Source organism: Lissotriton vulgaris, chromosome 3_2, assembly GCF_964263255.1.
Source record: "Lissotriton vulgaris chromosome 3_2, aLisVul1.2, whole genome shotgun sequence".
Classification (NCBI taxonomy): domain Eukaryota; kingdom Metazoa; phylum Chordata; class Amphibia; order Caudata; family Salamandridae; genus Lissotriton; species Lissotriton vulgaris.
In genome coordinates this window covers 158,938,973-158,952,476 of record NC_141690.1, presented here as the reverse complement: position 1 = coordinate 158,952,476, position 13,504 = coordinate 158,938,973, and the positions used below count along the sequence as shown (strand labels likewise).

At 46.4% G+C, this 13,504-nt stretch overlaps 1 protein-coding gene across 5 annotated transcripts in view; it reads right to left on the bottom strand.

Annotated features, from left to right (window-relative positions):
* Window positions 1-13,504, bottom strand: part of SORCS2 (sortilin related VPS10 domain containing receptor 2) — a 2,087,100-nt gene that overhangs the window by 113,030 nt on the left and 1,960,566 nt on the right. For all 5 annotated transcript variants that reach the window (XM_086964129.1, XM_086964126.1, XM_086964127.1 and 2 more), the window contains exon 20: window positions 12,073-12,206. In XM_086964129.1, coding sequence (XP_086820255.1) covers window positions 12,073-12,206 — 134 coding nt within the window. The remainder of the gene's footprint in view (window positions 1-12,072; window positions 12,207-13,504) is intronic.

Genomic DNA, 13,504 nt, shown 5'->3' with positions numbered 1-13,504 from the left:
AAGCTGGATTTCATCCAGCTCACACCACGGAAACGGTGATATTAGCGGTTCTGGACTTACTACGGGAAAGAGCTAAGAGAGGCACTCCCCAGGCTCTGGTGCTGTTTGACCATTCGGCCACCTTCAACACTGTCGACCATGATATATTGGCGAAATGTGTCAAAGAGGCTGGCATCCAGGGGCCAGCCCTTAGCTGGATCAACTCCTACTTGAAAGACTGCTCCCAGGCAATGCGTATAGGACATTTTATGGCTCCCAAATTAAAAACTACGTGTGGGGTCCCACAGGGATCTTCGCTTTCCCCGCACCTGTTTAATCTTTACCTTATCCCGCTGATTAGGTCTATGAAGGAAAGGAAAGTGGTCACCTTCAAATATGCCGAAGACCTTCAACTATTGTTCACAATTGACAATTCTCCCCAGTCAATATCGGACTTTCAGTTTACCATCCTATTCTTTTGTAATTCGATGGACTACAACCACTTAAATCTTAATCCAGGCAAGACCGAACTAGCCCTGACGTGTGGCGGTCGCAATCTGTGGGCCCACACTATTGGCCAAATGAACTAGGAACCCCCAATTCCCGCCCAGTCAGTGAAAAGCCTAGGGGTCACTATAAACAATGATCTTTCCCTAAAAACTCATGTAAGCTCTGTGATCTCCACCTGTTTTTTCCAGCTGCGTAAAATCAGGAAAAAAGGCAGATAACTTACCCAAGCAGCTTTGATACAGGTCTTGATAGCTATGGTCCTGTCACATCTAGACTACGCCAACGCAATCTATCTTAGTATACCACTCTGCCTTACAAAATGGTTACAGATGGTACAGAACCAAGAGGCAAGATTGATCTACAAACAACCCAAGTGGCAACATGCCTCCCCCCTCTTAAGGAAGCTGCTCTGCACATTTAAAATCGGCTGCCTGGTGTTTAAATCCCTGAATGGCCGGAGCTCTAAATTCATAGACAGCCTCATATCACGTTACATCCCCTCACGTAACCTCAGCTCGGCTCATCTCCAACTTTTGACTGTCCCAACCTTCAAACTGAAGCACCAAGGGAGTTGTAGTTTTGCAACTCTGGCCCCCAAAATGTGGAATTTCATCCCCCTGGAAATCAGGTCAAGCACTGATCTACTGAGATTCAGAAAATCCCTCAAAACTTGGCTGTTCATCCAGGCCTACGAATAAACTGCTCATGTTCGGCATCACCTAGTATTAGCGCCATGAAACTAATCGGTGTACGAGCACTTTATAAAACCTTTTTAACATAACATAAAGTAATAAAGTGCACAGAGGTCCTCACTTTCTTTTCCTGGCTCCAGACTCACTCCTGGGGGGTATGCAACTCTGTGTGAGTGGACATGACACAGCATATTCAAGTGTATGTATGAAGCTGTGCAAAGCTCCTCCCTCCCATCATCAGGATGGTCCACCAAGACACACCTAAGCTTCCTTTGTGTGTGGTTGTCTAGAGGGAATACACAAAGCCCAGCTGACACCCAGTCCAGACTGAACTGAGTCAGGCAGCAGGCACCAAATGGCTAAAGTAAGTATATGCCAAGTATCAAAAAATGACATTAGCAAAACTGTAACGTAAAATCCAACTTCACCATGAGGTGTGATTGTAAATTGTGAGTCCAGTGACACCAAACTTGAACAGTCAATCTCTTCACAATTGGGAATTACACTTAAAAGGTGCAATAAGGCAAGCCCAATGTTATCCTGCAGTAGTGAAACATGAAATCGGGATTGTTTTCACTACCAAGACATGTAAAACGTAGAAGTACATGTCCTGCCTTTTAAATACATTGTACCCCGCTTGGCGAGAGGTTTACATTACAAGGTCAAAGTGGCAGTGTAAACCTGCACATAAAGGCTCTGCAATAGCAGGCCTGAGCCATGGTTAGAGGGCTACTTAAGTTGGTGACACAATAAGTGCCCACTAGTAGAATTTCATTTACAGGGCCTGGGCACATGTAGTGCACTTTACTACAGACTTATGAGTAAATTAAATATGCCAATAGGGATTAAGCCAATGTTACTATGTTTGGGGGAGAGAGCACAAGCACTTTAGAAATGGTCATCAGTGGTAGAGTGTGAGGCGTCCTAAAACCAGCAGAAATGAGGTTCGAAAATAGAGAAAGGCAGACAAAGAGTTGGGGGACGACCACCCTAAAGCTGTAAAGTCTAACATGTTTCCCCCCAGCTGAAAGTGAGGAGATCTACCCAACCTCTTGGTAGTTCTTTTCTCTAAGGTGAAAGAATCTAGAGAGACCATTGGTATTGGCATGGTCCGACCCAGGGTAATGCTTCATCATAAAGTCCATTCCCCTCAATCTGCATTAGCCATCTGAGGGGCCTGTGGTCTGTCTGGAAGTGAATCCCAAACTAGTATGGTCTCAACTTCTTCAGTGCCCAGATCACAACAATAGCTTCTCTTTCAATGACACTCCACCACTGTCTTAATGGAAGTAACCGCCTGCTAATGAAGGCTACCGGTTGGTCTAGGCCCTTTTCATTCAGCTATGCTAAGACTGTCCCAATACCATGCTTTGAAGGGTCTGTTTGCATGATGGATCCTTGGAGAAATCAGGAGCCTTGAGCACATGTGCTGTGCACGTGGCTTACTTGAGAGAGCCAAAGGCTTTCTGACAAGCCTCTGTTCAGATGACCAATTTGGGTTGCTTCTTGGAAGTCAGCTCATTTAAGGAGGCAACAATGGTGCCATAGCCCTTAACAAATCTTCTGTAGTAGCCAGTGAGGCCTAGTAAGGTTATCACCTCTATTTGGGTGTTAGGTGGTTGCCAGGTCTTCGGGTGGTGCTGCGGCTGAACACCTACCACAACACCCATTGCCCTCCCCTTTCACTCTAAGTATAGCATGAAAGGGTGCTTTATTTATGAGGCAATGGTAAGCCACGTTAAGTGGCTTAATGCTGCCTTGTAAATAAGGCAAAGCCTGTATCGCCACAGGAATATCAAAAAAAGTGACGTTGCTGTGGCGATTGGGGCTTGAAATAATGCCCCAGTGCCCCCAGTGTCCTGTAATGGCTGCTGCAACATTTTCTCTCATGTTGCAGCTAGCCAATCAGAATGCTCACTCCAGCTGGAGTTTCAATCCTGTGGGAGTGAGGTGGCCCAAGGGAAGAAAGTTCCCTAGGTAAATCAGAACGCTCAAATTGAAGTTGAGCGCGTGGGACTCTCGCGGGAGTCTCTCAACCCCGTCTAGACATACAAATATTTTTGTACCTTATTTTCTCAAAAACTACTGAATGGATTTACACCATTCCACAAAAAGTGAGCTATCCGGCTTAAGATCTAGCTTCCTGCCAAATTTGGTGCAATTCAGTTCAACAGTTTTTCAGTAGCGTTCAGCAGTTTTGCTGTGCCGCTGTTCAAAAAAGTCTATGAAAAAAACATGGTGATTTTGTGTTTTAGGACCGCCCCTTTTTCTCAACCCCCTACTTGATGGATCACTGCAAAACTTTCCAGGATGCAGCTAACCAAAAAAGAGCACTTTTTAAAAATGTTCTGTGAAGATTCAACACATAGCGCCAAAGTTATTTGCAACCCAATAAAGGCATTTTCTATGGAAATTCAGACCTAACTATAACGACCCAGGGGCAGGCGCCATTGGAAAAATAAATATATATATGTGTGTGTGTATATATATATATATATATATATATTGTCGGAAATAGCCCTTTTTGCAGGGTTATCCTCAAAATATTTGCTTCTTCCTCCCTTGTTTTTCCTGACCTGTGGTTGTTGGCAATAGACCTCTGGGCACTTTACCACTGCTGATCAGTGCTAAAGTGCATATGCTCTCTCTGTAACTTGTTATTGTAATTGGTTATCCATGATTGGCATATTTGTATTACCAAGATGTCCCTAGTAAAGTGCACCGAGTGTGCCAGGGCTGGTGATTCAAATGCTACTAGTGGGCCTGCAGCACTGATTGTGCCACTCACATGAGTAGCCCTAAAATGGTGTCTCAGGCCTTCCACCGCAGTGCCTGTGTGCAGTCTGTGGACTGCCATGTCAACCAGGCCAGTATCCCCACTGACCAGGGCTAACCCTTCCCTTTCTGTACACATTGGACACCCCTATGGAAGGCCCAATGTACCCTCTTGGGCAGGGTGCAGTACATGTGAAAGGTAGAGCATGTACTAGTGCAGGTGACATGCTCTGGTAGTGAATTACAGCCGTTTTCGTTTTTCACTATTGTAAGGCTATCTTGCCCATGGCTATTATGGGGAATGCTGGCTACAGTGGCTACCACCATATCTTCCCATAGGAGCAAGATAGGACATAAAAGTCTGGTATCCCTGAACTCAGAATTTAATAACACATCTTTTAGGAAAGGTGTTTTTTAAATTCTGTGTTTGAGAAAAGCACTTTTAGAAAGTGGCTGTTCTATTGTTGAACCTTTCTGTGTGCCTTGGCCTGTTTGTGAATTGACTATCTGGTTTGAGAGTGACAGGGGCTAGGGAGCCTCCAGGAGGCTGGATGAGTCACCCATAGTCTGAATGAGTGCATCTGCAACTTGAGTGGTGGGAGGGGATAGAACCTGGGCCTGAATATGGATGTGCCTGCCTTCCCAAGTTCAAGTTCAGGCATTTATATCGCGCACTACTCACCCAGAGGGTCTCAAGGCGCTTGGGAAGGGGTTCATTATTTGTCGAAAAGCCAGGTTTTAAGTTCTTTTCTGAAGGAGATGTGGTTTTGAGTAAGGCGGAGGTGAGTGGGGAGTGAGTTCCAGGTCTTGGCCGCTAGGAAGGAGAAGGATCTTCCTCCCATGGTGGATTTTCGGATGCGCGGGACTGCGGCGAGGGCTTGATTGGACGATCTTAGTCGGCAGGTGGGTTTGTAGAAGGACAGACGAGTGTTGAGGCATTTGGGTCCCAGATTATAGAGGGCCTTGTGTGCGTGGGTGAGAAGACGGAATGTAATTCTTTTGTTGATGGGAAGCCAGTGGAGGTCTTTCAGGTGTCCGGTGATGTGATCTTGGCGAGGGATGTCCAATATGAGTCGCGCTGATGCGTTTTGGATGCGTTGGAGTTTTTTCTGTAATTTTGATGTGATTCCGGCGTATAGTGTGTTCCCATAATCCAGTCGGCTAGTGACCAGTGCGTGGGTGACAGTCTTTCTTGTCACGAGGGGGATCCAGTGGAAGATCTTTTTGAGAATGCGAAGAACGTTGAAGCAGGAGGATGAGACTGCGTTGACTTGTCTGGACATCGATAGAGAGGAGTCTAGGATGAAGCCAAGGTTCCGTGCATGGTCTGTGGGTGTGGGTGCTGTGCCCAGAGCGGAAGGCCACCAAGAGTCGTCCCAGGCCGAGGGGGAAGATCCCAGGATGAGCACCTCTGTTTTGTCGGAGTTGAGTTTTAGGCGGCTATGTTTCATCCATTTGGCTACTTCTTTCATGCCTTTGTGCAGATTGGTTTTGGCGGTGTTGGGGTCTTTGGTGAGGGAAAGGATTAATTGGGTGTCGTCGGCGTAAGAGATGATGCGAGTGGGCTCATGTAGACGTTGAATAGGGTGGGGCTGAGTGATGATCCTTGTGGGACTCCACAGATGACTTTAGTAGCCTCTGAGTTGAATGGGGGAAGTCGGACTCTCTGAGTTCTCCCCGCTAGGAACGAGATGATCCAGTCCAAGGCATTTCCTTGTATGCCGATGTTGCTGAGGCGTTGTATGAGGGTGCTGTGGCAGACTGTGTCCAAAGCGGCGGAGAGGTCGAGTAGAATGAGGGCCACTGTTTCTCCGTTGTCCAGTAGTGTTCTGATGTCGTCTGTTGCTGCAATGAGGGCGGTTTCGGTGCTGTGTTTGGCTCGAAATCCGGACTGAGAGGGGTCGAGGGAGTTGTTGGATTCAAGGAAGGCGGCGAGCTGGCTGTTTACGGCTTTCTCAATGACTTTGGCCGGGAATGGGAGGAGGGATATGGGTCGGTAGTTTTTAAGTTCAGAGGGGTCTGCTGTGGGTTTCTTTAAGAGGGCGCTGAGTTTGGCATGTTTCCAGCTTTCTGGGAAGGTGGCAGAGTTGAACGAGCAGTTGATGACATCACGGAGATGGGGTGCGATGATGGAGTCAGCTTTGTTGAAGATGTGGTGGGGGCAGGGGTCGGTTGGCAAACCAGAGTGGATTGAGTTCATTAGGCGGATGGTGTCTTCAGTGGTGATTGGGTTCCAGGCGCTAAGGATGTTAGTTGGCGGAGCGGGATCTGAGGGGGGTGGGGAGGGTTGATCGCTGGGAGTGTTCTCGAAGCTGTTGTGGATGTCGGCAATTTTGTTGTAGAAGAAGGAGGATAACGCATCGCAGAGGTCTTGGGAGGGAGTGATGTCGTTAGATGCTGCTGTGGGGTTGGTGAATTCTTTGACGATGTTGAAGAGTTCCTTGCTGTTGTTAGTGTTGTTGTCTAGACGATCCTTGAATGCTGATTTCTTGGTGGATCAAATCAGTTGGTGGTGTTTGCGGGTAGCTGCCTTGAGGGTGGCCATGTTGTCGGTGGTTGGGTTTTTCTCCATGATTTCTCCAGGGTGCGACATAGCTTCTTGGATTGTTTTAGGTCATCATTGAACCAGGGAGCCTTTTTGCTGGCTGATTTGATCTGGTGCTTTTTCAGGGGTGCTAATTCGTCAGCACTGTGGGTGATCCATTGCTTGAGATTGGTGGCCGCTTGGTTTGGGCCCAATGAGAGGGTGGGAGGGTTTTGGTTGAGCGAAGTGCAGAGTTGGTCGGAGGTGATTTTGTTCCAGTTTCTCCGAGAAATAGGTTGTGGGTGGTTGTGGATCAGGGTAGTTTTGTAGCTGAAGTGAACACAGCTGTGGCCCGTCCAGTGGAGGGCTGTGGTGTGGTCGAAGGAGATGTGCTTGCTGGAGGTGAAGATAGGGTCGAGCGTGTGTCCAGCTATATGGGTGGGGGTGTCAACAAGTTGAGTCCGAGGTTGGCCAGGTTGTCCAAAAGGGTGGAGGTGTTGCTGTCGTGTTTGTTTTCCAGGTGGTAGTTGAGGTCTCCTAGTAGAATGTAGTTCTCGGAGGCGAGGGCATGTGAACTGATGAAGTCAGTGATGTCTTCGCTGAATTGTGAGCGGGTTCCTGGAGGCCTGTAGATGAGGGTGCCTCTAAGTGTGGTCCTAGGGTCGGTGTGGATCTGGAAGTGGAGATGTTCGGCGGTTGCAAGATTATCGTCGGAGCTGGTCGTGATTTTGATGGTGTTCCTATGGATGATGGCGATGCCACCTCCTGTTTGATTGGTGCGGTCTTTTCGGGTAATCTTGTAAGCGTCCGGTATGGCTATGGCGATGTCGGGTGCTGATGATGTGTTCATCCATGTTTCTGTAAGGAAGGCGATGTCCTGTGACGCAGTGTCGAGTAGGTCCCAGAGTTCTGTGGCGTGTCTGTGGACTGAGCGGGTGTTCAGCAGGATGCACTTCAGGCGGTTAGAGTCTGAGCTGTGTGTGGAGGAAGTGGGTTTGGTGAGGGTCCTGAAGCAGTTGAACTTGCAGGAGAGGCAGGCGAATGGGCCGTGGGTACGACCTGGGGCGGCATCGCAGCATTGAGGAGTGCGTCCGGGGTTGAGGGCGAGGAGAGTTGCGACATCATAAGTGACTCGGGTGGGTTGGGTGCGGCGGGGACCAGGGGGTCTGGCGCTGGGCGCAGTCCAGGCGCGGACGGGCGTAGACGGGCTTACCTTTGGCGCACCTTCGGCGCGCATGGGGCCCGACCGCTGCGCGTGGACGCTGCGCGTAGGTCCATCTGTCATAAATGGATTTAGGAGGGGGGCGGAGCGGGGGAGGGGCCGCAGGGAGGTGTGCTCGGGGTGGAGGGGCGGGCTGGCAGGCACAACAACAAACAAAATGTCCGCTAATCTCAGCACAGGCACCACGATATCGGCAGAAGCAGGAATTGAATCTGCAATGTGGGCAGAGGCGCAGATACTCTTGGAAGCAGGCAGAGTCAACAGCTGTTACTAGCGCAGCAGGCAATTTAATATTTTACTCGCGCTACCGGAAAAGCAATCACTCGCGCGATGTGGGCTGAGAGTAAAGCTTAAGCAGCGCTACTAGAATGCTAAACACAAACACTGGTGGCAATATCTCCTCAAGCGCTACGATACCCAGTTTCCAGGGAGCCTGGGGAGCGACCGATGCTGCACGAGTCAGGCTGGTCACAGCGGGGCCACAGGCGGGTCAGCTCTCTACTATCCGTGGGGGGGAGGGGCCGCAGGGAGGTGTGCTCGGGGTGGAGGGGTGGGCTGGCAGGCACAACAACAAACAAAATGTCCGCTAATCTCAGCACAGGCACCACGATATCGGCAGAAGCAGGAATTGAATCTGCAATGTGGGCAGAGGCGCAGAAAGCTGGAAGACTGAAGAAGGAAGACTGTCCTGCTGTTGCTTTGCTGGACTGACCTGCAGTTGCTTTGCTGCCAAGGAGAGGGGAAGGACTGTGCTTTGTGCTGTGTCCCCTTGCTTGCAGGAATCTCCAAGGGCCTGAAGAAGAGCTGTCTCCCTGTTAAGAAGTCCCAGGAACAAAAGGACTTCACTCCAGCTTCCATGAACTCTGCTGAGAGAGTTCTGTCCTTCCTAGAGTGCTTGGGCCAGTTGTGGTGCCTCTGGAAGTTGTACCTGTGTTGGGAAGCTGGAAACCAATATTTAAAGAACTTTCTGCAAAGTTTATTGCATTGCTCGCTTGAGGAGCGCATCCCCGCAGATACGGAGGCCGAGATCTTCGCAGCGCCTGTTGCCGCTGTCAGAGTCGTCGCATCCTTCGTTTGCGGGACGCACCAGTCTGGTGCTGGAAGATTACCATCGCTGCGCTTATCGTTGCAGAGCCTGTCGTCACTGGGTGAGATTGTCGCACCGCTTGCTTGTGGACCGCACCACATCGCTGCGAGAGTCGTCACAAAGCCATCGCATCGAGGGGTCCCGAGAGGAGAAGATCGCCGCTGAGCCACGCATCGTCGTCGCACCGGAGATCGTCGCCGCCCCAAAGATCATCGCATCATACCTTTTGCGAGCAGCTTCCACTGAAACCTGTGCACCGGAATCCACGCAAGGTATCGCATCCCTTCCCATACAGACTGGAGTCACCTCAACACGCCCGCTGCGTCCAGCAGCGTTGTCGCATCGCCTCCCCAGGGTCTCAGGAGTGACGCATCGCTTGCTTTTCAACGCTACAGCTTTCACTTGGAACTTTTGTCGCATCTAAAGGTATTGTTGGCTAAAACGTGATGCAACTGTGGATTATTTTGACGCAACCTTAAGAACTCTTTTGAAACCATATTCTTGAACGGTGTATGTTGGATTTTTGCCATTTTGGTCTTGTGTAGTTTAGATTAAATACCTTTATTTCTCTAAACTGTTGTGGAGTCAGTTTGTGGTGTTTTCACTGTGTTACTGTGAGTGTTGGTACAAATACTTTGCACATTGCCTTCAATAAGCCTGACTGCTCGTGCCAAGCTACCAAGGGGGTGAGCTGTGAGCAGGGGCTATCTGAAGAGTGTTTCCTCCTTACCCTGACTGGAAGCAACGGTCCCTATGTGGACAGTGGTACCTACCTCTGCCACCTAGAGATCCCCAGTTCTAACATATATATATACACACACATATATATTTTTTCTTTCACACAAACATATGGTAATGTATGTCTGCTTGTTGTGAGCCTATATGTTGCTCTGCCAACTGATGTATGTGTTGCTGTGTGTTTTCTATGCATGTTTGTGGTTTTCTGTGTTGCATATGTATGCACATGTATTATATATATATTTTCTCTGTTTGTGTATAGTTGCTTGTATGCTAGTCTGTAAACATTCACACCTGCATGCCTGCTATTCTGTGTGCATTGGTGTCTATAGAATATTAGGCTTATGTGTATGGATGGTTATAGCTCTGTTCTTGTATGGCATAGATGGCCGAATGTGTTTTGGTCTGTGTGCATCAGCGTTGTTGGTCTCTGTGCTTTTATGTCTCTAGGTGCGTAGGTTAGTGTGTGCATGTGCTCTTGCCTATTCATGCATGCCTACAAATTGGTTCTTCTGAATGAATTGAAGGATTGTGACTAATGGACTATGTGCATAAGTGCTTTTGTGCCTGTTGGTGTATGTGCATGAGTATCTGGATGTATGCCCCTTAGCATAGTGTATGCTGTACTGTGTGCATCATTTGTAATCTGCATAACATGTCCTATAACTTGGTACAAGTATATCTGTTGGAGGGTGTTCAGAAATGCCTTTCTGCCTATTAGTCTCTACGCACGTGCGCCTTTGTATTTTTTCTCGGTTTCTACCTATTCCCCAATGTCTTTTGGTCTGTTAACATAAGTAACTATCTGTCTGTCTTTGGCCTGTGCATTAAAGCCTGCCTGGCATTGATCTGTTTTTTTTATGTATTTTGCATGGATGCTTGCAGGTGTGTGCATGTACGAATATATGTATTTGTGTTTCTGTGCATGCACTGCAGACAAGCCAAGTAATGTAGCCGGGTCAGTGCCTGGTGAATGGCCCATTTGCATATTGTTAATGTTAAGGCCACTCTTAATAGCATGAAACACTTCTTTACCTACTTGTAGTTGACACAATTTACGGTCCTCACTTGTCCTGGGCAGGTTTATATTATCCGCGCCCAGTAGAAGTGATCTTGCCTCTCAGGTTTAATTTACAACTATGTCAAAAAAACAATCATGGCATTCAAATGCGTTTATGCTAGTTAGGCACATTATATATTTTTGGCAGAAATGTTCCTGAAAGATGCCCTATTGGAGTTTTGCCATGGGCATGAGGGCTGGGCCATTCTGAGGTGGAAGGTACCTTTACAGAGGCTCGTTGTCTTTCCAGATCCGAGAGCATGGTGCACTATGAAATGACTTTTAAAAATGTACCCATGCATGGTCTAGTGAGTTTTGATGTTTTCTTGCAACTGTGCACAGTGGATAATAAACAAAACAAGCATTTACAATGCAATCAGTTGCGCCTTTGGGACCTTATATGTATTTAGCTATACAGCACATTAGCCTGCATACTAAAACAACCACTGTTCTTTAACATGGAGAGAAAGTAAGCACAAAACTGCTTGACATGCCAGGTATGGGAACACAGGGAGAGAAATATTGCCTTTCAGCAAGAAATGGTTTAGTTCAAAGCACTAAATTTACAAGATTTGAAAAAAAATATTATTGTCTACGGGTGCTCGTGGAGGACAATTTCTATGGACTGGAATCTAGAGAATGCTAAAGTGATTCTGTTATTTTACTGACCTCTACTGGACGTTCTCTACCAAAACAGTTAAATAGAGGCAGTTGAACAAGCAGAAAGTAATTCTGGTATTTCACTGACCTCTACTAGTCGTTTTCTATCAAAACAGTTAAATATAGGCAGTTGAACAGAAAGAAACATCCCTAAGGGGAAGCAGACAAGTCCTAGGCCTGAACTCCAGAGCCCACAAAGTACATACACACATAAGTATATACTAAAGTTTATACAAGAGGTCTCGAATGCTTGACCTAAAATGCAATATTCTAATTCGTAAGTGACATAAAGTAATTGGAAAAATACAGAATCGCTCTCTTTATGACTGGCACAATGGTGCATAGTGTAGCTTAATTTGACAAGCACCTTCATTTCCACTATTTACAGTCATCTAAGGGCTCTGAGATCCAAATTACAAAAACTGTATCTCAGCCACAGGAACTCCATCAACATGCTGCAGACCCACCACAATGGTCTGACTCGTTGACATTCTAAGTCTGACAACTTGAAACCAAGTGCCAAAATAAATAACGTCAACAGTAACAAAGGGTCCCTGAAAAACTGATAAAGTGAGGGGGGGGGGGGCAGGGAAAAATGAACAATATCAAGAACAAGCCCCTCACTTAGTAATATTTTAAACTATGTGGTACATCCTAGATACATATATTAAGAAACATTGTCCCACAAACAAAAGTTATTCAAAAAATATTGTCACTTTTTATTTACATAAATAAATAACGGCCTCCTACTTCCTTACTAATTTCAAAAACATGTTTTTTTTACATTTTTCTTTTCTTGTGTTACTTTGTAAATCTTTTACTTACCTGAAGGTTATTCCCAATCCACCAGTAGAACACGGTAAGGTTTGAGTTGTGGGGCTTTATGACAGCTGTAAGATTCAATTCTTGGTTTTTACCAATGACTGGTACCACTTCAAGATAAAGAGCCTGCAAGGGAGCTGAAACAGTTTCCAGATGTCATAAACCAAGGACTACACATTAATAGTCATTATTTTATTAACCATTGCTGAAGAGTTCTAATACTTTTGTGACTCAATACCACACTCATCTATAGTCACTATTGAAGCTAAGCTTTCTGCTCTGCTGCCTTCTTATTGATATTTAGAAAATGTGCCATAAAATCAAAATTCACATCCACAAGTGGCTATCCATGTATCCAGCAATCGAAAGAATCTTCACATACTAGATGTCACACATCTGAAGTACACGGAACAATGCAATGATGCCATACTTTATTCAAACAAGCAACGGTGATGTCAATAGGAGTTGGCAGTGACACCTATTGGCTGTGACAATGCTTTGTTGGGAGCAGTTCACCACAGTGAATGTGTGCACATCTCAGACGGCCATCTTGGAACATGTTTCAAAACGTTACTAAATGGCTGCCAACTTAGAATGCGTTTGCAATTCTTTAACATATACAGTTCTAATGTGGACTCCACGGATGTCTGCTCATCCATGGTGGCCATCTTTTAATGAATTGCATAAAATAAAACAAACACATTTGCAGGTGCCTACACAGGGAGAGACATATTTGGCCATCTTGAAATAGTTCTAAAAATGGAACAGGGCTTCCTGCCAGTAGCATGGTGGATGAGAAAATGTTTTAAGAAAAAGGAAGGCAGGTGGAAGACGGCGGGGAAGGGGCAAGGGGTAGGTAGAGCAAATAGTGGCTTTCAACACTGGAGAGCAAGGCCGGATGTCAGCCATGGAAGGATACATTAACTGATCGGAGCAGTGTGAGAATAAAATACTTGTGGGCAAAAGAAACACCAGAATATGGAAGAAAGCCGTTGAATCAGCAGTAGCAAAATGATATGGATTACTAAGGCATCCAATCATGATCAATGGCCTGACAAAGCCAATTCTATGTAATGTTTAGGAAACAATATGCCTTGCCAACAGAGAGGTAAATCTATCTGTAGCTGAGACCTAAAGAGATTGGTCTCACTGGTGAGGACAACTTACTAGGTCATGATGTTTTCAAAGACTCTGATTTCCTAAATTGTGATGTTCTTTTCCCTCTATGATGAATCTTAAAATCTGTATTAGTGAGTCCCTCAAATGGTATAAATGGAGCGTGTTGTCTGATGAGTGTCCCACTGTATATGCATTCTAGAAACACATTAACCCAAAGACAAAGTGGATGTGTTGACAGTGCAAACCAAAACCAATATTTGATGCTAAGATTTTTTTCTATTGTCAACACAGTGCACATATCGTGCTAAAATCAGTT